Consider the following 24,606-nt stretch of genomic DNA (forward strand, 5'->3'; position numbering starts at 1 on the left):
TTTGCCAGCCTGATCTATTGAAAAATGACATCTCAATTTTGTTTTGTTTTTAAATATATGTTTTTGATTTTTAAAAAAATATATTTTATTGATTTTTTACAGATAGGACAGAAGAGAGACAGAGAGTTAGAAACATCGATCAGCCGCCTCCTGCACATCTCCTACTGGGGATGTGCCCGCAACCCAGGTACATGCCCTTGACCGGAATCGAACCTGGGACCTTTCAGTCCGCAGGCCGACACTCTATCCACTGAGCCAAACCGGTTTCGGCTATTTTTGATTTTTTACAGAGAGGAAGGGAGAGAGATAGAGAGTGAGAAACATCAATGAGAGAGAAACATCGATCAGCTGCCTCCTGCACACCCCCCATTGGGGATGTGCCCACAACCAATTTTGTTTTTTCTCTGTAGTTCCAGGATTACTCACGAGGTTGAAAATCTTTTCAAGTATTTCCATTTGTGTTTTTTCTTTTGTTAATTGCCAGTTCAGGTCATTGTTATTTGGCCATCTTCCTATTGAGGTGTTTCCTAATGACTTTTTAAGAACTCTGTTTATTAGGAATCTTAGCTCTTAGTCAACTTCTTGGATTTTTAAAAACTGTTATAACATGTTTAGAAAGACTTCCAGTTCCAAGATTACAAAAATATTCACTTTTATTTCCTTCCAATACTTTCGTTGTTTCTTTTATCACATATAAATCTTTGATCTAGGTGGAATTCAGATTTAAGGAGGGAGGTAAGTGCCAACTTAATTCTTCTCCAAATGGTACCCAGTAGTCCTGTTCCATTTATTAACTTCATCTTCCTCCACCAGTTTGAAATGTTAACTTTATGTACTACAATTCCTTATATGCATGGCCCTATTTTTGTACTCTGTTAGTCTGAATATGTCCGTTGCTCCTTTGTCAAAACTGCACTACCTAATGCATTTTAATACCTAGAACAAGTCCCAACTCATTACTCTTCTTCAAAGTATGCTTGGCAGTAAGGTGGCGTGATTAAATTCAATGCCCTAGCCAGTTTGGCTCAGTGGATAGGGTCCTGTGTTGTTGTTTTTTAAATATATTTTTATTGATTTCAGTGAGGAAGAGAAAGGGAGACACAGAAACATCCATGATGAGAGAGAATCATTAATCAGCTGCCTCCTGCTGGCCCCCTACTGGGGATCGAGCCTGCAACCCAGACATGTGTCCTGACCGGGAATCAAACTGGGACCCTTCAGACTGCAGGCTGTTGCTCTATCCACTGAGCCAAATCAGCTAGGGCAGGGTCCTGGGTTTGATTTGGTCCAGGGTACATACCTGGGTTACAGGATCAATCCCAGTATGGGAGGCAACCAATTGATCTCTCTCACATCGATGTTTCTCTCTCTATCTCTCCCCCTCCACTCTCTCTAAAAATCAATGGAAAAATATTCTCGCATGAGGATTAACAACAAAAAAATGTCCTCACACTGTTGAGCATTAAAATTTTTTTCATCATGTGAATATGAGTAGTACATACTCATTCTTGAAGACTTGGAAAATAAAGACAAGTGTAAAGAAGCAAAAAACATTACATCTACCACCTTAATCTAAATGCTGTTTTGTGGGTCAACAGAAAAAGAGAATTTTTAAAATTAAAAAATGTAATACTTTGTAGAAAAAAAAAGAAAACAAAAAATCAACCATAGTCTTACAGCCCAGAAATAACCATTATTAACATTTTGGAGGAGTAAAATGGAATTTAAACACCTTTTTCAGCCTTATAGGAGAATAAAAAAACAGGAGTGATTTAAATGATGAATGGCAGGTAAGCTGAGTTAGGCCTGTCCATCACATGAGCAGATGCAGTGCCTAAAGACAACAGTGAGGTCATGAAGTCTCTATTCCTGAGCATCTTTGCAACTTGTATAGATAGGTTTGGTTGAAGTCCTACCTCAGTCTTTCCCAGTTCTGCCAGGTTCTAAATACTGTTTAGGGCTCATTCAATGGGAAATTAGTCCTCAGGGATTTTGTCCAATAAAGTAATTATTAAGGACATTCATTCAACACTTGAGTGCCTACCTTGTGCCAAGACTGTGCCAGATGTTGGGGGTATGATAATGAATGCAAGAAGATGCTAGCAAGTGACAGACACTAGTAAACTAACGATCATACAAAGAAAGGAAATAAGGGAGGGGCCAGAAGTGATATACATTTGTTGATCATCTGCTATGCTGGAAATTTAGTAAATGTGATCTCATTTAATCATCTTGGACCTAGGGGAGATAAGTTGACCTCTCTGAACGAACCTCAACTTCATTTGAAGATGCAGTTATTGAAAGAGAACATTTGTTAGGGTGGAAAATGGTTCCAGGGCTTGATTCACTGAAGCATTTACTGTGTCTACTGTGTGCAAAATGCTTTACAAAGATCCCATTTAATCCCAATTGCATCCTTTGAGTTTAATATGAATCCTGCTGTCCAAATGATGGCACTGAGCCCATGAGAGGTTGCATAACTTGACCAAGGCCACACAGCTGGAGAATGACTGCAAGATTCAAACCCAGGCCTGCTCTAGTTCAAAGCCAGTGACAATACATTATCTCATAGTAAGGTTCAGGATGTCTCGTGTGTCTTTTGGGGAATTCCTCGGTGTCTGCTGGTGATGTATTTATTCCGATTTCTGAATACGTGCTTTGCTCATAACTGTGCAGTTTGAAAAGTGACTCATCCCAAACAGGACAGGGTTGATTATCAGTCCTGTTTATCTTACACTGCCCTGTGACACCTTTGTTGACTTCAAAGATACTTTGTAATAAAAGCACTGTGATAAAAACAGACACCAAAAAATGTATAGGTTTGTTTTTTGGTGCTTCTGACAAGAGACTCATGAGTGTTATTAGCTTTAAAAAAAAAATCACAGCTACTTAAGGTTTAATGACTAAAGCCAATTTTCCAACTCATATTCTCTTTTTACTCTTAACTATGATGTTGTGATTAGTTTCTGTATGATTCTGCAAGGGCAGAGACCTTGAAATATTCACATCTGGATTCTCCCAGGGCTTGACCCAACTGTGAGAATGAGGCAGTACTGGCTGTAAATTAAGTAAAGGCATTTTTAATGTTGCCTGAATCAGCTTTCTTTTGCTACTTTAAGTTACCACAGATAGAATGGCTTAAAACAACATCCATTTATTTATTTATTTATTTATTTATTTATTTTTAAAATGTATTTTATTGATTTTTTACAGAGAGGAAGGGCGAGGGATAGAGAATTAGAAACATCGATGAGAGAGAAACATTGATCAGCTGCCTCATGCACGCCCCCTACTGGGGATGTGCCCGCAACCAAGGTACATGCCCTTGACCCTAATCGAACCTGGGACCCTTCAGTCCACAGGCCGATGCTCTATCCACTGAGCCAAACTGGTTAGGGCACATTTATTTAAAAAAAAAAAAAATTTTTATTGATTTTTAGAGAGAGGAAGGAAGACATAGAGAAATGTCGATTTGTTGTTCCACTTATTTATGCACTCATTGGTTGCTTCTTGTATGTGTCCTAACCAAGGATTGAACCTACCTTCGAATATCTGGACGACGCTCAAACCCACTCAAAACAACTCCCATTTACATCTCACACTTTGTGTAGGCTAGAAGTTGACCAGAGTGTGGTTCTCTGCTTTGAACCTGAAAAGGCTAAAATCAAGTGTTGACAGGATGTGTTCCTTTCTGCAGACTCTAGAGTAGGAGAACCTGCTTCCTGCTCATTCAGGTTATCAAAATTCACTGCCAAGGGGTTGTAGGACTGAGGTTCTATTACTTGTTGGCAGAGCTTATCAACTTCTGAGGCTGCCTACATTCTCAGGCTCATGGCTCCCTTCAAAGTAACAGTGGCTTGTTTTAAGCCCCTGTATCTTGGGAGTAAAGTTGAGTTCCTCTTAAGCTTGGAATCTGATTGTTCTCTGCCTTCCTTTTCTGCTTTTAAGGGTTCATATGGTAATAGTTGGCCCTCCCAGATAGTCCAGGGTCATCACCCTATTTTAAGGTCCTTCATCCCATTTGCAAAATCCCTTTTGCCGTGGAATGCAACCTTCACAGGTTCCAGAGACTAAGGTATAGATCAGCGATGGCGAACCTTTTGAGCTCGGCGTGTCAGCATTTGGAAAAACCCTAACTTAACTCTGGTGCCATGTCACATATAGAAATTTTTTGATATTTGCAACCATAGTAAAACAAAGATTTATATTTTTGATATTTATTTTACATATTTAAATGCCATTTAACAAAGAAAAATCAACCAAAAAAGAGTTCGCGTGTCACCTCTGACACACGTGTCATAGGTTCGCCATCACTGGTATAGATAGTTTGAGTGGGGGAGGACATTATTCTACCACAGTGCTTGTACTAAACATGTACACTTTAGAATGAATCTTCTTGCTACTACTTGGAAGTCAGGGGCAGGGGAGAAATGAAGCTACTCAAGAAGAAAATGTTTGAACAAGCCAAATGACTTGTCAAATTGGGTTACTGTGTCAGCTTTAAATTAAAAACAAAAACAAAACAACCCTTTGTAAAAAATCAGGCCAACAATATTTTGGTGGTGGATGGGGTTGTTCTTCCTTTTTCCCATCTTGGGGGTAAACTTAAGATGGAGAGAGACTTAAAAATATGCTTTATTTCACCTCCTACAGTCTATTCACTTTGCAGAATTTTATTGGACATGGAGCCTGTGTGACGAGCATAAAAAGCAGGAGCACTGAACTCTGTGGTGTTGGGCAGCACAGTTATCAGTCTTCTTTCAGCGCTGGCTCTCTCCTGTGCTAACACCAGGGAGTGGAGGCTATGTTTCCTCACCCAGGGAAACCTTTAAAATGTGGCCATTGACCCTGCCTCCCTATTACTTAAGAGCTGGCCATTAATCCAGTTTAGGACTGAACCGAGGCAGGTTTCTGGACATTGATTCAACAAATAGGAACAGGAGACCTGTGTGTTGGCCACCTCATTTCATTTCATGCTCTGCAACCAAGACTCAAAGAGGTGAAGTACCATTGCCCACTGTCAATATCAAACACTTGCTCTATGCCAGGAGCCAAATTATATAGACCTAATATCAAGGCCTCCCTTCACACCCTCTTCCAATCTGCCAGTTGTTTTATGTTAATTTTAATTAACCCAATAATACCGTCAGGTCCGACTAGACTAATGTAGATTAGAAAATTGAGGCCCATGTTGAGCCCCTACATTTAGGCTGACAGCCAGGGAGTGGCTTAGCCAGGACCCAGTTTGGGCCGGTTTAACTCCAGGACCGTGTTCTCTCCAGAGTAGCGCCTCGAAAAAGGCCTCAGGTGCATTCTGTGCAGTATGGGCCCCCAAATCCAAATTTTTTACACTACCTGTCACCGTATCACTGAATTCACCAACGCTCTAGGCTGCTAAGTGCAACTTCTGCAAATACAGTTTCTGCAAACACAAAGCGACATGAAGGCACAGGAAGAAATGGGGAACTGTCCAGGTCTGTCAATTGTGGAATAACCGTTTTACTGATATGAGTGTTTTTGTCTCATTATTATGCAGCAATGAGTCATTTAGGGGAGGACCAAATGGGAAAGTCCTGCCTCTTGTCACCTAAAAGAATTGCCAGTGAGAACCGCTTGGGCGGGTCGAGACACAAAGTGGGTGCTGGGAGTAAGTAAGCTATCAATTTTCGGTCGCCACCCTAACCCGCCCGGCGGCGAGAAGCACCGAAAGGGTTAAACATGGCTGGTGGCGCCCAGCCACCGCCTCTTTCCAGCATCGCTTCCCACAATGCCTCAGGCCCAAGCCAGTTCCAGCACCTCGCGAGACTCCGCCCTGGCCCTTCCCCGAACATCTGCAGTCTCTCTAGCAGACGGAGGTCTGAGAGAGGCAGAGAAGGGAGAGGAGGGGAGAAAGGCGAACCGCGGGGCACGCCGGGAAGTGTGGTCCAAGCGTTTCACGCAGCCATATTCTTCCGGAGTGGGGGAGGCCAAAGAGGCAGTTGGGACTACGACTCCCAGCAGCCCTTTCGGTTTGTTTTTGTTCAAAAAAAAAAACCCCACACTCCCCCTCCTCACTCTCACACACACTCACACACACCCACGGCACACACTCACACAACCGGGCGCCGAAAGAAAAGCTGCGTCTCGCCTGCCTGCCCCACCTCCAGTCCTGTCTCGGCACCTCAGCAGGGCGGGAAAGCGGAGGCCGGAGCCGTGACCTCTGACCCCATGGTTATGCAGAGCCGCCGCATTCCTTAGCGATCGTGGGGCAGCCGCCGCCGCCGCCGCCGCCGCCGCCGCCGCCGTGGGCGACTGACGCAGCGCGGGCGCGTGGAGTCGCCGCCACCCCTCCCCCATCGCCGCCCTCGCCCCGGTCTCGCGCCAGCCGGTCCCCACACGCCCGCCCCCTATCCTCGGCCGCACCCGAGTTCTCTCGCGCCGCCGCCGCCGCCACCACCGCCGCCACGCACCCCCCGCCGCCGCCTTCACCGCCCCGCACCGTCGCCGCCCCAGCTCGCCCCACTCGGAGATCCCGCGTGGAGCCGCCGCCGCGGAGGAGGAGGATGAAGGACAAACAGAAGAGGAAGAAGGAGCGCACGTGGGCCGAGGCCGCGCGCCTGGTGAGGCGGGTCGCCTGAGGGGTCTCAGTGGGGGGCGTGGGGTGGGCTCGCCGCGCACCCCCCACCGGGAGGGGGAGGGGCGGGGTCACTCTGCCTGTGGGAACCCGACTACCCTCCCCGGCGTTGGGTGGGGAAAGGTCCCCCACCGGGTTGGATATGGCGCCTTTTTCCGCACGAACCCCCCACCTCTAAATTCCTGCGGAGGGGCGAGCCTGCCGGCCGGCTCCTCCCCCTCCGGGCGCCGGAGCCCAGCCTCCCCTCCCCCACCGTTTGGCAGCGTCGGGGGGTCTGGGGAAGCTTGTTTTCCGTATTCGGGGGGGAGTTAGGCTTCCGGGAAGGGTCGGAAGCTCCTCCCTCGCTTCCTGGTGGGCTGCGGGGTGGTGCGTGGGACTCCAGGGGTGGGGGAGCGCCCCCAGTTCCCAGGACGCGAGTGGCATTTGGAGCTTTCCCAATCTAAACCAGGTGTGTGGGGGGAGCAAGGGCTGGCTGACGCCTCGCTGCAGCCCCGAGCGGTGGTCCTCCAACTTCCCTGGGGACACCGGGGGACGGTCAGGCGCGCCCGTCCTGAGGCCTCCTGGGGGGAACCCGAGCCTGGGGGTCTGGGGCGCTGCCTGAGTGCCTTCCGGTGGCCCCGCCGCCCAGGTGGAGGCTCATGCCGGTACCCAAGGACCACACTTTGAGAAACGCTGACGGGCGTGTTTTCCTTCCTCAGTCAGACTGGAGGGAGGCAGGGAGCTGACGACACTTTGCGAAGAAGGTGTCTGTGTGCGCTCGGTGTTCCTGAGCGCCTTGGTGCGTGTGCACGCGCAGCGTTGGACAAAGACCAGGTGTCTTCTGTGCGAGGGTGCCGCTTGCAGGGCACTGAGCCAGGGAGGGAGTCATGGAGTGTCGGAAGCCGCCTGGGGGGTGGGGGGGGGGGGGCTGTGAATTTTGTGTTTCCAAAGTGTGGAGAGGCCTCGTCCAATGCAATGTCTCCCTTTTGGATTTGCCCCCACGCCACAAACGCTTTGGGACAGGTTCTGATCCACGGTTGCCGGTGACAGTCGCATGGGTTCTGTTTCGCTCGGGGATGTCAGTTCTAACTGTCACGGAGCAGGGTTACAGTGCAGATAGGCACACGGCTTGTCTCTTGACAGCCTGTAGTTTTTATGTAATTGCTGTAATCCACTTTTAATGACGAGTGAAGCTCAACCATCTGATCTTTTATTTTATTGGGAAGCGTGGTTCCTGCCTCGAAGGTGTTGTGCAAAAAAAGATGCATACGTATTGGGGTTTGTTATAGATCTGTGCCACACCTTTTTCTTGCGTGAAGTCTGTAAAACTCAGTTGTTGACTTGCAAGAATTCAAGCTATCTGGTTTCTAGGAGAATTTTCACTGGTATCCCTGATGGTCTTTCCTGGGCATGTGTTGCCCAAGGAACAGAAATAACAGTTGTTTCTATGCTGAAGTTTTGTGCTTCATGTAATTTGTTTCAGCATATGAAATTTGAAGCTTTTGAAGTTCCTAATTTATTTTTTTTTCTGATTCAATCAAAACTGGAAGCTTTGGCTGGCTTTCAGGATTCCTCCAGCGTTGCTTCACCTGAAAACAAATGTAGGCCTAAAGGAGAGGAGCGGGGAGCCAAAAGGATGCGCGCTTTCTCCTCCAGGTTGAGTCTTGGGTGTTCATTGAAATTCTCCTCTGAGTTCCTGTTACACAGGTGTTTATGGCTCTGGGCACCAAAAGGAAATTTGCTTGCCAGAGTTTTGCTTGTTAGAGGTAGGTGAAAGTACCTTTAAATCCTGTTATTTATGTCCTGACAGAATTCTAAAGTCTACTTGTCTCAAAGCTTTGTTGGTTTGGCTCTTACTAGTTGAAAGACTTTAGGAATTTGGGGTTCACTATTTTGTTAAGCTTCTTTAGGCTCTTGAATTGACTGTGATATGAACTTGGCAGTATCCAGGTTGCTATTTCTGTTTTATCATTAGCTCAGATTTATGCTGCATTTTCTGAATGAGTTCTTTCTCTTTTCTGTGGCTCTTCATTAAAAAATAGTAATGCGAATAGAAAATATTTTGTGGTGCACCTAAAAATGTGAAAGATAACACTCGGGAACATTGTGCATAATTTTGCATTCTTTTGTTGTTGTTGTTTTTAAAATATATTTTATTGATTTTTTTACAGAGAGGAAGGGAGAGGGATAGAGAGTTAGAAACATCGATGAGAGAGAAACATCCATCAGCTGCCTCCTGTACACCCCCTACTGGGGATGTGCCCGCAACCAAGGTACATGTCCTTGACCAGAATCGAACCTGGGACCCTTGAGTCCGCAGGCTGACGCTCTATCACTGAGCCAAACCGGTTAGGGCTGTTGTATTTTGTTTAGAATTTTTCTTGGTGGGTGAGGGGGAACTTTTCAGGGTTCTCTCCTCATTAAAAAAAAAATTGCTGTGACTGAGTGCTGGGGAGCTTTGTGAGAGCTTACACAGGACAGAGAAGCTTGACTAGAGTAAGCTCAGGTGGGAGGGCAGTAGATTAGATTTAACTGCTCTTTCGACAGGTGAATTTGGAGTGCTTGCCATGGCAATCAGATGCACTTGCTCGGGGGCATTTCATATTGCTTCTGACCTTGCGCAAATGGCGAGAGTGATACTGGGAAACCTTTTTTAAAATATATATATATATATATATATATATATATATATATATATATATATATATATTGATCTCAGAGGGAGGGAGAGAGAAACATCAATGATGAGAGAGAATCATTAATCGCCTGCCTCCTGCACGCCCGCTGCTGGGGATTGAGCCCGTAACCTGGGCATGTGCCCTTGACTGGAATCGAACCCGGGACTCTTCAGTACACAGGCCACCGCTCTATACACTGAGCCAAACCAGCTAGGGCCTGGGAACCCTTTTATAAAGTATTTTGGTAGGAAAGAAAAGACGACTGCAGTATGCCCCAGAAGATTGATTTTTGCAAATGTTAATTATGTCGTTGAAAAGTAGATATTCTTTCAAACATTTTGTAATATTGTCTTTTTTAGACTTAAGAGGTAGACTTTAGAGGTTGGATGGGTGTAAATCCTCCTGCTTGTTAGGAACAGTTTGGGAGAAGTGGCCAAGGGGATTTCCCTTTAGATTGAATGCCCTTAAATGGATTCTTCCTGGCTTTGAGAAACTCTTCATTGCACGGCTTTATCTTTCATTTTGATTCATGACTGACCATTCTTACATCAAACATTTTTTTCTTCTTTGAAGTAGGAGAGAGATTCCTGCTCCCCCCCCCCCTTTCTTTAAAATGTGCTCTAGAAAGACAGAAACTAGTAATAGAACACCGCTGAATTGATCTTATACTAAAAGCTGGAGGAATATACAGTTTTAAGAAAAGTGAATACTTTGTATCTTTTAATGCAACTTCCCTTGAGAGATTTTGTTTCCTCTATCTGAGATTCTCAGGCTCTTCCTAATTGTTTAAATAATTGGTAATTAATTTTTCAGATTCATGCTTCTTAAAAAAAAAAGTTATCCTACAAAAATTCACTAGCTCAGCTCCCACTTAATTAGTATCAAAGAAATATATCTGTGACAGTGAACATTGGTAGTTTGTCCTAGGATTTGTTGTGGGTCTAAGTCAACACTGCCTAACTTGGTACTTAAGTTCTTGGAATACAAAGATGGATAAGGTTTGCCCTTGGGGGGCTTATGGTCTTCTGGGGATGGGGAAAGTCTAGACACATGAATATAATTTTACTATAGGCATGGTAAAGCGCCATTATAGATGTGTAAATGGTAAACAGACATCCTTGTTCCTGCTTATTGTCCAGGCATAATTACGAATAGTTCCTCCTTTCCCTCTCCAGTGCTCTGCTTTGGAAGATGAATTATATGTGTGTGGAACTATTGGGACACTGAAAAGACAGTTACCTCTGCTTGGCAGAGGTCAGAGAAGGCTTCCAGGACGAAGGTGCTTCCCAAACTGCATCTTGGAGAGAGAGGGAAGGAGGGAGGATGAGAGAATTTGCAGGGTGGAGAGTGTGGGAGTTGGGTGGAGCTACACTTAGTTATTGGGACAACGTTGATGGAGTATGTTTGGCAATCAGGTAGAGAGACAGGTAGAGACCAGATTATGAGGGCCTTGTATGCCAGGCCAGTGACCACCTACTTTGTGCCAGACACTGTAGGCACTTATGTCATCTCTATCCTGTAAAACAACTGAGAGAAAGACACCGGTATCCTTCCTTCATAATTGAGGGAACAGGCTCAGATTGGGTAGGTGACTGCCCAAGTTTAGAAGTCTAGAATTTGACTTCTGTTCTGTCTGTTATTCTGGTTGGCCAGTGGATTCTCAGGAAGCTAGGTTGTTGTTGAAGTGATTGTTGGGTTGTCAGGCTATAGCAGGTAAGTTCTGTGAGGGTAGAGATTTGGTCTTGTTTACTAATGAATTCTGATAATTGTTCTGGTACAAAGTATTCATGTATTTATTGAATGAAGAATGGCAGCAGAGTAAGAATGGATTTGAGGGAAGCAGGGCTGGTTGCAGGGATATTAGCAAAGGGGTGGTTGTGTTTGGTTTAGTATGAAACTGGCTGTGGGAATTGGGGGACAGGTGAGAGTGAAGGATGACCGCCAGGTTTCTGAATTAGGTAATTAGGCTGCCAACCAAAGTGGGGAATACTGGAAGAAGGAGAGATGAATTAGACCATCAAGGGGGGATGCCTAGTACAGAACTAAATATTTGAGTCTGAAGTTTGGGGAGAAATCTGGGCTGAAGGATTTGGGAGTTATCAGAGTTTAGGTAATAGTTGTAACTATGAGAGATGATAATGTTACCAAAGGAGAATGTAAAAATTGAAAAGAAAGAAGCTAAGAATGGGATAATGGTAAATAGAGGTTTATGTGAGCACCTACTTCTCTAAAACTTGACTTCCTTTTGTGCTAAGGGCTCGTGTTCTAATAGTGGGAACCTTCAGCAGCAGTCCTGTCAGGCTTCTTGCTTCATGTTTTATTTGTGACAGAGCAGTACTTAGTTGTTACCATTGTGAATGACTGCAACATGTTGGTATGGTTTGGAGTAACCTCAGCACCTGCTCAGGTAGAGACAGTACAAAGATATTGATAGCCTGTCTTTTTCTCCCTGAGGAAGACAACATTTCTAAAACAATTCAACCTCCTAAAGTCAAAGAGCTGCAGTTGCTTATGAGAAACTACTGCCATGACTTCTAGGTGATGCTAACAGAAATGGGACATTCTGGTTCATTGTTTTGCTTGCACCAACCATGTAGAACCATAGCATCATGTTGCCAAATGGCAAAATCTGCTGTGGCAATTAACACCAGAATTTCACAACTCACTGGTAAAAATCATTTAAAATCAATGAAGAAATGAAAAAAAAAATTAAAAAATCATTTAAAAATATGGGTACTAATCAAACTTCCTTGGGAAAGAAAATCTGAATGCATGTCTGTCTTATAAATTAGTGTGTGGCACTACCTATTCTGTGGTTTAGTCATATTAGCATTATCAAGTTAAGCACTAACCAACGTTGCTAAGGCCCTACATATGATAACATCTATGCTAAGAAGATGTGTTTTAGAATTGAAATTAGAATGTTTCGCCTTGGTTTCTGAAGTAATTTTAACTGTGGAAATACCTAAATTGTCAGCAGTGATACCTCATGGCAGAACTGTCGCCCATGATATAGACTGGTAATGGAAATAGTATACTGAATTCAGAGCATTTGTATTTCTTCAGGTACTAGAAAACTACTCAGATGCTCCGATGACACCAAAACAGATTCTGCAGGTCATAGAAGCAGAAGGACTAAAGGAAATGAGGTTTGTATTGCTTTTGTTGCTTACATGAGGGTTTCATAGGGCATATGTCTGTTATATAGTGATATAGCGATAAGTCCACATGTGTGTGTGCGTATGTATATATATACATACACATATATGTATATATGTGTATATACACACGCACACACACACTCTCACTCGTGCCTGGTGGTAATGTGGAACTATCTCAGGTTGTATGTCCTCCCAAGTGTAGGTGGGAGTGTGAATATCCATTTGTTTTTATCAGAGGTCCAGTGGCTTTCCTCATCCTTGTTTTCCCTTAAATCTTGACAATGGAGCTTGTTTTTTGTGTAAGGAGTCTGCACATTTTTTCTTGTACTCTATTTTTTAAGTTTCAATAATAGAGAAGGGGTGGACTCTGGTGGGGCTGTATTGAATCTAAAAGTACCCTTTTCTCTATACTGTATCTCTGAAGTACTTTGTTTTAGGATCAAAGAAGGGTGGTTTCATCACCATAAACCCAAGGGCCTTTTTTTCCCTCCTGATTCTAACCATTTATGATATGAATATAGTAAATTGGGGGTGACCTTGCTTTTGTTATCCTATGACCTTGATTTTGTTATCCTATGATGTAGTTTTCTTGGAGAAGCAACAAGTTAGAAACACAAAAGGAATTGCAGGCATGAAAACCAGTGACTGTTTTCTTTTAAATGAAAGAGGAGAGTTCAATGTAGTTTTCTTGGAGAAGCAACAAGTTAGAAACACAAAAGGAATTGCAGGCATGAAAACCAATGACTGTTTTCTTTTAAATGAAAGAGGAGAGTTCAACAGTCTCTTCTTGGGACTCAGAATAAACAGCATATGTTTTTGCTGGTTAAGCTTTAGCTTCTTGGAATTGACCTTTTAGGGTTAAAAGATACTCACTTTCCAGTTACCAGTTCAAACATTCTCAAGTTGACATTTTGTGGGGAGGGAAGATCAGTATTATCTAGATCACATTCATTTATGCATTGTGTAGTGTTATAATTGTGCTTTATTTTTGTTTTTATGGGCTATTTCCCTTCATGCTGTCGTCTGCATTGCTGTTGGACCACTATGCCTATAGAAGGTAAATTAGTCCCTTTGGGACAGATGGGATTAAGAACCTTAACTTGTTTCTGCTTCTTGCTCTTTTTTTTTTTTAATGTACTTTTTATCGATTTCAGGTAGGAAGGGAGAGAGAGTAGAAACATCAATGATGAGAGGGAATCATTGATTGGCTGCCTCCTGCATGCCCCCTACTGGGGATGGAGCCTGAAACCTGAGAATGTGCCCTTAACCGCAATCGAACCTGGGACCCTTCAGTCCGCAGGCTGACACTCTATCCACTGACCCAAACCAGCTAGGGCTGCTTCTTGCTCTTATAGGAATTCTGAAGCAGTCATGGTGGCTGTGATGAGTGAGCAGCTCTGTAATTTGTAGACAGAGGCATAATGTGTAGGAGTCACGTTCACAAAAAGATTCTGCCAACATGCCGTTCCTCCTTGTAACAGAGATGTTAGCACACCCACTTGAAAAACCAGATTCTGCTCAAGGTTTCTTTTAGAGATTGGTTCTTGGTGAAAATTTTTTTAGTATCCAGTGTGTTCCAAAGCAGAATAAGTAATAGGGTTTTTTTTTAATCTCAAATTATTTTTAACACTCTGCTAGTGCTAGTTCTAAAAAAATGCTAAGAGGCTTTACTTACTATATTTATATATTAAGGGGAGAGGAAAGAGAAGGTGCACAAGTGAACCCTACCACTAAGCACATGCTAGTGCCAAATTCAGTTAACATTAATAATGGGCAGTTTTTAGTATTTTTGACATTTTCTATTTTAAGGTCCAGTAAGTAGCCTTTCATTCACTGAATTGTCATTGTTTTGCAGCCTTCTGTTGTAGCAGGGACAATGAAATAACTTAATTTGTAATCTTTTTTAATTTTAATTTAATTTTTTAAATATATATTTTTATTGATTTCAGAGAGGAAGGGAGAGGGAGAGAGAGAGACAGAAATGTCCATGATGAGAGCTAATCATTGATTGGCTACCTCGTGCACACCCCACATCAGGGATCAAGCTCCCAACCCTGGCATGTGCCCTGACTGAAATTGAACCTCGACCTCCTGGTTCATAGGTCGATGCTTAACCACTGAGCCACACTGGACGGGTTCTGCCATTTTGTTGTTAGTTTAATGTTTGAGCACTCTTGGGTACAAATCCATTTGACAACTTTTTAAAAAAAAATATTTTGTTGATTTTTTACAGAGAGGAAGGGAGAGGGATAGAGAGTTAGAAACATCGATGAGAGAGAAACATCGGTCAGCTGCCTCCTGCACCCCCCCCCCACTGGGGATATGCCCGCAACCAAGGTACATGCCCTTGACCAGAATCGAACCTGGGACCCTTCAGTCTGCAGGACGACGCTCTATCCCAGGGGTGGGCAAACTTTGTGACTCGAGGACCACAATGGGTTCTTAAACTGGACCGGAGGGCCGGAACAAAAGCATGGATGGAGTGTTTGTGTGAACTAATATAAATTCAAAGTAAACATCATTACATAAAAGGGTACGGTCTTTTTTTTTTTTTTTTTAGTTTTATTCATTTCAAATGGGCCGGATCCGGCCTGCTGGCCGTAGTTTGCACAAGGCTGCTCTATCCACTGAGCCAAACCAGGGCCATTTGACTTACTTTTGTTTGTACTTCAAATTTCAGTGATTGCTCCAGGATTTATGTAGAATAAAACCCATCCTTCCCTCTTCCCAAAAGAGAAAAAGCATATGAAATACTGTTTGTTTGTGTGCTTATTAGAAAATGTTTAACTAGGGGGCAAAAAAGGTGTGCTTGTTTTCTTGGGATGGCACCATTCATTATGTCGCCTTTGTTTTTTATAATGTTATGTGGCGGTTTCTGCGTATGATATAGAGGCTAGAAAACTCGGTTTTGTTTTTAATTAATATTAAATTTTAATTTAAATATTGGGTAACGTGTTTTTTTCAAACTCCTGAATTCTCTGGGTATGATTTATGCGAGTTCCATCTGTTACTCTTTTGCTACTTTCAAACTGGAATTGTGATGGGATCTTTTTTTCTATATTTCTTGCTCCGCTTCTTAATTTAAGGAGCCAGAAAGTCTTAGATCTTTGAGTAAGTAGGCATATGAACTTGTGTGACCCTCACCCATCCTTGTATGTTTTTACAGTGGGACATCCCCTCTCGCATGTCTCAATGCCATGCTACATTCCAATTCAAGAGGAGGAGAGGGGCTATTTTATAAACTGCCTGGGCGAATCAGCCTTTTCACACTCAAGGTAAGTAATATAAACCTTGTTTTAATGTAGTGATCCTTAAGCTTTTAGTGTGCATAAGAATCACCTGGTAGGTCTGGAATGAGGCCCATGAATTGCATTTCTAATAAGCAAGCAGGTGGTGTTGATGCTGTTAGTCCTAAATGGCAATTGACTGAGAGGTATTCTAGTGTGAACAGGGAATTAGGAAATATTTAGTCATATAAAATGTTGTGTATATATTAAGCTTTTCCTTGTCTGTAGATTGTGTGCAATAGAGGGATAAGTGTGTATGTGGAGGTAATTGCAGATGTTCCTTAATTAGGATGTTGTTTGTAATATTATGAAGGATAAATTACTGGGTAGCTAAAGTAAGACCTACACTATGGAAAATAACAAATGTGAACATACTTGTGGAAATTCAAAAACTTATTAGCATTTATTAAGTGACACTAATTACAAAGGAAGAGAACTTAAATCAGGTAGAATTCATAATAAAGCGTTAATAATTCATAATAAAGCTGAAATGACAAGGTAATTATTTTTCTACCATTTGTGATATATATATATGGCTATCATTTAGGCCAGGAGATGGCAAGCTTTTTCTGTAGAGGACCAGATAATAAATATTTTAAGTTTTGAGGATCAGACTGTATTTGTCAACTATTCAGCTCTGCCACTGTAGCAGGAAAGCAACCATAGACAACGCACAAATGAATGGGCCTGGCTGTGTTCCAATAAAACTTTATTTAGAAAACCCAGCAACAGGCCAGATTTGGCTCAGGGCTGTCGTTTCCAGACTCCTGATGTAGACTTAAGATAATCTATTGACAGTGAGGAAACTGAAAATTTGTTGCTGACCCTTATACTCTTCCATAATGTAGTTTAAGTTGCAGTAGTCCTTATTCAAACGTTTCCCTGTTTTGTTTACTTGTAGATTTGTTTTCTTTAATTCAAGATTAAAAACTTGAGCATCTATCAACTATATAACCTGCAGTCATAAAACTTGATCTTTGTGTATATATCAAGTGTATCTTATGTTCAGATGTCTGTGCTGTTTTCTGTATTATTATTTCTAATATTTCGAACTTATTTTGGTTGAGGCAGCATAATGTAATGTTAGGAACTGAGCTTTAGGAGAGACAGCTCTGAGTTTAAAACCTAGCTTTGTAACCTGAGGTGATTTTAATGTCTCTTTATGGTGGTATATACATTCCTGTCACAGAATCAGTTTTTTTTTTTTAATATATTTTATTGATTTTTTACAGAGAGGAAGGGAGAGAGATAGAGAGTTAGAAACATCGATGAGAGAGAAATATCGATCAGCTGCCTCCTGCACATCTCCTACTGGGGATGTGTCCGCAACCCAGGTACATGCCCTTGACCGGAATCGAACCCGGGACCTTTCAGTCCGCAGGCCGACGCTCTATCCACTGAGCCAAACCGGCTTCGGCACACAGAATCAGTTCTTTTTTTTTTTTTTTTTTTTTTTTTTTTAATAATTTTTATTTCTTAGAGTATTACAAAGAGTATTACATATGTCTCCTTTTTTCCCCCCCTTGACATTCCCCCGACCCCCACCCCCCGCCCCCCCCCCCGCCCCGTGTCTTGTGTCCATTGGTTAATCTTATCTGCATGCATATAAGTCCTTCAGTTGATCTCTTAATCCCCCCCGCAACCCTCCCCAGGCTTCCCACTGTAGTTTAACATTCTGTTCAATGTTGCTCTGCTTCTGTATCTACCCCTGTTCATCAGTCCATACTGGTCCCCTTTATTTGTCCCAACCTCACTGGAGTAGTCTCAACCTCACCAGGGCTGTCTGAGCCTCACCAGGGCCGTTTCAACCTCACCGGGGTCGTCCCTACCACACCGGGGCCGTTTCAACCTGACCGGGGTTGTCCCTACCACACCGGGGCCGTTTCGACCTGACCAGGGTCGTCCCTACCTCACGGGGGCCGTTTCAACCTCACCGGGGTCGTCCCTACCTCACGGGGGCCGTTTCAACCTGACCGGGGTCGTCCCTACCACACCGGGGCTGTTTCAACCTGACCGGAGTTGTCCCTACCACACCGGGGCCGTTTCGACCTGACCAGGGTCGTCCCTACCTCACGGGGGCCGTTTCAACCTCACCGGGGTCGTCCCTACCTCACGGGGGCCGTTTCAACCTGACCGGGGTTGTCCCTACCACACCGGGGCTGTTTCAACCTGACCGGAGTTGTCCCTACCACACCGGGGCCGTTTCGACCTGACCAGGGTCGTCCCTACCTCACGGGGGCTGTTTCAACCTCACTGGGGTCGTCCCTACCACACCGGGGCCGTTTCAACCTGACCGGGGTTGTCCCTACCACACCGGGGCCGTTTCGACCTGACCGGGGTCGTCCCTACCTCACGGGGGCCGTTTCAACCTCACCGGGGTTGTCCCTACCACACCGGGGCTGTTTCAACCTGACTGGGGTTGTCCCTACCACACCGGGGCCGTTTCGACCTGACTGGGGTCGTCCCTACCTCACGGGGGCTGTTTCAACCTCACCGGGGTCGTCCCTACCACACCGGGGCCGTTTCGACCTGACCAGGGTCGTCCCTACCTCACGGGGGCCGTTTCAACCTCACCGGGGTCGTCCCTACCACACCGGGGCCGTTTCGACCTGACTGGGGTCGTCCCTACCTCACGGGGGCCGTTTCAACCTCACCGGGGTCGTCCCTACCGCACCGGGGCCGTTTCGACCTGACTGGGGTCGTCCCTACCTCACAGGGGCTGTTTCAACCTCACTGGGGTCGTCCCTACCACACCGGGGCCGTTTCAACTTGACCGGGGTTGTCCCTACCACACCGGGGCCGTTTCGACCTGACCGGGGTCGTCCCTACCTCACGGGGGCCGTTTCAACCTCACCGGGGTCGTCCCTACCTCACGGGGGCCGTTTCAACCTCACCGGGGTCATCCCTACCACACCGGGGCTGTTTCAACCTGACCGGGGTCGTCCCTACCACACCGGGGCCGTTTCGACCTGACCAGGGTCGTCCCTACCTCACGGGGGCCGTTTTGACCTCACCGGGGTCGTCCCTACCACACCGGGGCCGTTTCGACCTGACCGGGGTCGTCCCTACCTCACGGGGGCCGTTTCGACCTCACCGGGGTCGTCCCTACCACACCGGGGCCGTTTCGACCTGACCAGGGTCGTCCCTACCTCACGGGGGCCGTTTCGACCTCACCGGGGTCGTCCCTACCACACCGGGGCCGTTTCGACCTGACCAGGGCACAGAATCAGTTCTTAATAAATGGTAGCTTTTATGGTATTTCTTTAGGTTCCTCATCCTTAATTGCTGATTAATGGCAGTTTTCTATTTTATATATGATGCAGTTTTGTGTAATTATGTGTAATTATAATGATCCATATTATACAAATGCTTCTTAATGACATATTTGTATTTTAAGAGGGAGAAGAAAAATACCTTTTTCTATGAACACTGTGAAGGGTAGGAACTGAGTTTTGTTTTGTTTTTCTAATATGTTTTTATTGATTGCCGAGACAGGGAGGGAGAGGGAGAGAGAGATAGAAGCATCAATGATGAGAGTCATTGATTGGTTGGCTCCTGCATGCCCCCTACTGGGGACGGAGCCCAAAATCCAGGCCTTTGCCCTAACTGGGAATCAGTTCACCTCATGGTTCATAGGTCGACAATCAACCACTGAGCAACACCAGCTGGGCAGAAACTGAGTTTTATTTATCTTTGTAATTTGGCTTTGGGCAGAATTCTTGGCATGGTCCGTGCTTTAGAAATATTTGAACTGAATTAAATTTTTCATTTTAATTTCAATATATCTGAATAAACGTTATTGTATGAATCTGCTGTAAATTTGGGGCATTCTGTTAGTCTGCAGTGTTCTGTTTGAGATGAGTTGATTGAAGATGTGCTCAGCATGTCCTCTCATCTGCCTTTGGCTTTGTTGCTTGATCTTCATAGTGTCTTGCTTGTTGGCGTTGTACATCACCACTCTGATGTTCTTTGTGCTCTCTTAGGGGTAATGGTTTGCTTGTCTGGTTTCCCCAGTGAGACTGTAAACTCCTTGAGGGCAGAGACTAGTTCTTACTTATTTCAGTATCCACTAGGATACAATGCAAAGTAGCTATCAAATGTATATATAATGAATGAATTAGTACATAATGGCTATATTCTGATACTTTATTATCCTTTTGTTTTGATGTTTGATGATAAATACTCACAATTTTGATGAAACTACCCGTACATCTGCCTTTGGCATCTAGCTCCTATCTCAGCTAAAATGAAAGGTATTTACTGCTATGGCTTTGGTAGAATTTTTGTTTGATTATCTGTTTGTGTCTTAATTTTGACCTGTTATAAAAGCAATATATGCAAATGTAACAGAAAGTGAAAGTAAACCATGAATTCTGCTACCTGTAAACTAAATAATAATTTATAATAATAGTATTTGAAAAAAATTGGATCATACTTTTCTTATAGCTTTGCTGTTTGCTTTATTCTATTAATATATTTGCATGATGGTACATATAGCCATACCTTATTCTTATTAAAAACTTGTAGGATTCTAGATTCTAGGTTATGAATGTGTGTTAAACACTAGTCTCTTGTTAAATGCCTCATTATTACAGCGCTATCTTCCAGAAGCTGTGTAGGCATTTACTTTGTTATTCAGGAGCGAATAAGAAAGGGTACCAAAAATCTGAACCAGCTAATTACCATCCTGGTCATTGAGAACCCAGGTCTGCCCAATAAACACTCAAGTTCAAGGTAGTGTTTACTTTAAACACAATATTTATCCCCCATTAAAAAAAGTATTTCTTTATTGATTTCAGAGAGGGAGGGAGAGGGAGAGAGTGATAGAAACATAAATGATGTGAGAGAATCATTGATCGGCTGCCTCCTGCACACCTTGCAACTAGGGATCGAGCCAGCAACCCAGGCATGTGCCCTTGACCAGAATTGAACCAGGAACCCTTTAGTCTGCAGGCCAGTGTTCTAGCCACTGAGCCAAACCGGCTAGGGCCCCCATTTTTTTTTATTTAAAAAGAATATCAAACAAAAATTGAAGGAGTACTAACTACAGTGAACACCCCCACTCATCCAGCTTTCTTTTTTTTTTTTCCAGCTGTCTAATTGTTATAAGTTTGCCACATTTGCTTTATCTCTCTCTACATTTTTTTTTTTAATCAGAACCATTTGGAAGTGTTAACTAGTACTGGTATTTCACTTCTAAATATTTTAGAATGTATGTTGTAAGAGCAAAGACATTATCCTACATGACCACAACATCAGTATTACATTCAGGAAACATATATAATGTATAGTGTATAGTCTGTATTCAGATTTTCTCTAGTTCTAAAAATATTCTTTATAGCTTATTTTTTAACTCCAGCATTGTCTAAGAGTCATGTATTACATTTGTTTTTCATATCTCTTTAGTCTCCTTTAATATTGGACAGTACCCTTACTTTGTTTTCTTTCATGGCATTGATATTTTTGAACAGTCCAGGTCAGTTGTCTTAATACATTTTTAAAGGACTAATGAAAGTGTAGAAATCTTGGTTATTTCCAGACTCCTTTATGTTAGTACTGCTAGATCAAGTCTACTGTAGATTGCAGCCCAGAGCCATTCAGCCATGAAGGATGGAAGTGATGGAATGTTTTTGTGTAGTGGTCTACTTAGGGTCAGATTCTTGCCTGTAATGAGGAACAGGAAGACACAGATTATTTAATACACATTCCTCATTTTTCCTTTTGAATGTGGTAGTGACACCTCTGAAATCCTGTGGCTTTTTTTTTGGCCTAAGTTTTTTCTCATGTGTTAAGGAAAAAGGCATATTCAGAATGGCTTAGTAGTTCCCCCTCCCCCAACACCCCCCTCCCCCTTTGTAAATCTCTTCTAGTGGGTCATCAAGGTCAGTATTATATTTATCTGTGTGTTTTTGCTACTTAGTTGAAAATAGAAGTTTTTTCAGTTCTGGGTACATTTGTGTAGCCTTGTCCATGATTACCAAAGGTTTTCTGATAAACTGGAGTCTTTTGGGGTATGCTAGGGTTCTTTCTCTGATAAAGTTTTTCTGGGTAATGTGACAGTACATTTGACACATACTTTAAAAAAATTTTTTTTAAAAAATTTTTTATTGAGTTCGTTAGGGCAACATTGGTTAATAAAATTATATAGGTTTCAAGTATACAATTCTATAATCCACCATCTGTATATTGTATTATCTTCACCCTAAGTAAGTCTCCTTCTATTACTATTTATTCCCTCTTTACCCTCTTCTACCTCCCCCCACCTCCCTTTCCCTTTGGTAATCACCATACTGTCGTCTGTCTACAAGTTTTTTGTTTTTTTTTTTTTTAAATCCTCACCTGAGGATACAGTGAGTGGCCAGATTATTATGACCACCTGACGTTTGTAGGCAAATTAGCTATAATTTCGTGCTGAAGTTGCTAGAGGGCCAGACCATTATAAGTAGGGAAGCAGGTTGTTTACCACAACAGTAGAAGTGATTTTTTTCTGTGAAGATATGGGTAAACAACGTGATTTAACAGCCTTTGAACGTGGGATATATATCAACTGAGTGGCCAGATTATTATGACTACCCCATCAGTACTTTGTTGGGCCACCTTTTGCCTTCAATACTGCGGCGATTTTTCTTGGCATTGACTACACAAGATGTTGAAAGGTGATGCGAGGAATCTGACACCATGACTGATGAATAGCACTGTCCAGTTCTGTGAGATTTAACAGTTGTGGAACCAGCTGCCTGATGGCTCTTTTAACTTCGTCCCACAAATGCTCAATTGGATTGAGATCTGGTGATTGTGGAGGCCACCTAAGCAAGGTACAGTCTCCCTCATGTTCTTGAAACCACTCCTGCACAATACAAGCACCGTGGCATGGCGCATTGTCTTGTTGGAAGAAGCCATCTCCATTGGGATACACCATCAACATGATAGGATGAACTTGATCAGCAAGGATACTTAGGTATGTTGTGCTATTCAGACGTTGTTCCACATAAATTAAAGGATCCAAATCATGCCAGGAAAACATGCCCCAAACCATAACACTGCCCCCACCAGCTTGAAGGGTTGTACTCATGCATGTGGGGTACATGCTTTCATGCTGTTTCCGCCAAATTCTCACTCTGCCATCTGCATGATGCAACTGGAAACGTGATTCATCAGACCACATGACTTTTTTCCAATGCTCAACTGTCCAATCCTTGTGTTCCTGTGCGAATTGGAGACGTTTTATCTTGGTAACTGCAGACAGCAAAGGTGTTCGAACAGGCCTTCGGCTTCCATATCCCATACGATGGCAGTGTACAGCTAATTTGCCTACAAACGTCAGGTGGTCATAATAATCTGGCCACTCACGTTCAGATATATCCCATGTTCAGAGGGTGTTAAAACGCGTTGTTTACCCATATCTTCACAGAAAAAAATCACTTCTACTGTCTTGGTAAACAACCTGCTTCCCTATTTATAATGGTCTGGCCCTCTAGCAACTTCAGTGGGAAATTATAGCTAATTTGCCTACAAACGTCAGGTGGTCATAATAATCTGGCCACTCGGTGTATGTTTTTCATTGATTAGGGAGAGAGGGAGGGAGGAACATTGATGTGAGAGAGAAACATTGATCTGTGCTCATACATGCACTTTAGCTGGAGATTGAACCCGAAACCTGGGTATATGCCCTGACTAGGAATTGAACCCGAGACCCTTCTGTGCATTAATGATGCCCTAACCATTATACACACGGGCCAGGGCATTTCCACCCCCCCCTTCCTATTCCTTTCACTTTTTTCACCCAGTCCCTCAACCTCCCTCTCTTCTGATAGCTGTCAGTCTGTTCTCTACCTATGAGTCTGTTAATAGATGGCTTGCATCAGTCTAGAGCAGTGGTTCTCAACCTGTGGGTCGCGACCCCTTTGGGGGTCGAATGACCCTTTCACGAGTCGCCTAAGACCATTGGAAAACACATATATAATTATATATTGTTTACAGTAGCAAAATTACAGTTATGAAGTAGCAATGAAAATAATTTTATGGTTGGGGGTCACCACAACATGAGGAACTGTATTAAAGGGTTGCAGCATTAGGAAGGTTGAGAACCACTGGTCTAGAGAGATAGTCTTAAGGGATGTATGGGATAGATGAAATCTGTCTATGCTTTGATTTTAGTTGCTTTCCTAAGCTGTTCCTGAAGTCAGCTGTCATTGTCCATCATTGCTTGGTTAGAGGTAGGATTTATATTATTTTTTTACAGTTTAGATTTCCCGTCCTATAAAATCACTGTGAGTTCCTTTGTAGTGTTCTAGACTTTTAGGACCTTCATGTTGAACTACTTTGCTTTTGTGACTTGATGGTTGTGTTGTTGGTGAGTAGTCATTCTAGCACACGCTGTCAGGCATAACTGCAGTCATCTGAATATGGTTTTATTGTGGGATAATGCTTAAATCAAAATGTCACTTAGGCCCTAGCCAGTTTGGCTCAGTGGATAAGAGTGTCAGCCTGTGGACCGAAGGGTCCCAGGTTTGATTCCAGTCAAGAGCACATGCCGGGGTTGCGGGCTCAATCCCCAGTGTGGGGTGTGCAGGAAGCAGCCGATCAATGAGTCTCTCTCATTGATGTTTCTATCTCTCTCTCCTTCCCTCTCTCTGAAATAAATAAAAATATTTTTTTTAAAAATGTCACTTAGGTCACTTATGGCTATTTGCACTTTATTAATATCTCGTGTCAATGTAGGCTCAGCCTTCAGGGTCTTTTAATTAAACTCAGTTTAATCTTATAAATATATAATATAGGCTGTTTAAAAAGCATATAAAAACCTTCTTTGTAAAAGAAATAGATTACTACACTTGAAATATTCATCCATTAAAATCCACAGTTTACAAATAAAGTGGAAAGCAATT

At 43.3% G+C, this 24,606-nt stretch overlaps 1 protein-coding gene across 1 annotated transcript in view; it reads left to right on the top strand.

The window, feature by feature from the left end:
• Nucleotides 1–6,457: 6,457 nt before the first annotated feature.
• Nucleotides 6,458–24,606, top strand: part of ASXL1 (ASXL transcriptional regulator 1) — a 63,233-nt gene continuing 45,084 nt past the window's right edge. The window contains exons 1-4 of the mRNA XM_070420132.1: nucleotides 6,458–6,599; nucleotides 12,337–12,419; nucleotides 13,486–13,488; nucleotides 15,598–15,706. Coding sequence (XP_070276233.1) covers nucleotides 6,543–6,599; nucleotides 12,337–12,419; nucleotides 13,486–13,488; nucleotides 15,598–15,706 — 252 coding nt within the window. The 5' untranslated portion in view covers nucleotides 6,458–6,542. The remainder of the gene's footprint in view (nucleotides 6,600–12,336; nucleotides 12,420–13,485; nucleotides 13,489–15,597; nucleotides 15,707–24,606) is intronic.

Source organism: Myotis yumanensis, unplaced genomic scaffold (genome assembly GCF_028538775.1).
Source record: "Myotis yumanensis isolate MYYU_CA2020_CCGP unplaced genomic scaffold, mMyoYum1.0.hap1 SCAF_7, whole genome shotgun sequence".
In the NCBI taxonomy this organism is placed as follows: Eukaryota; Metazoa; Chordata; class Mammalia; order Chiroptera; family Vespertilionidae; genus Myotis; species Myotis yumanensis.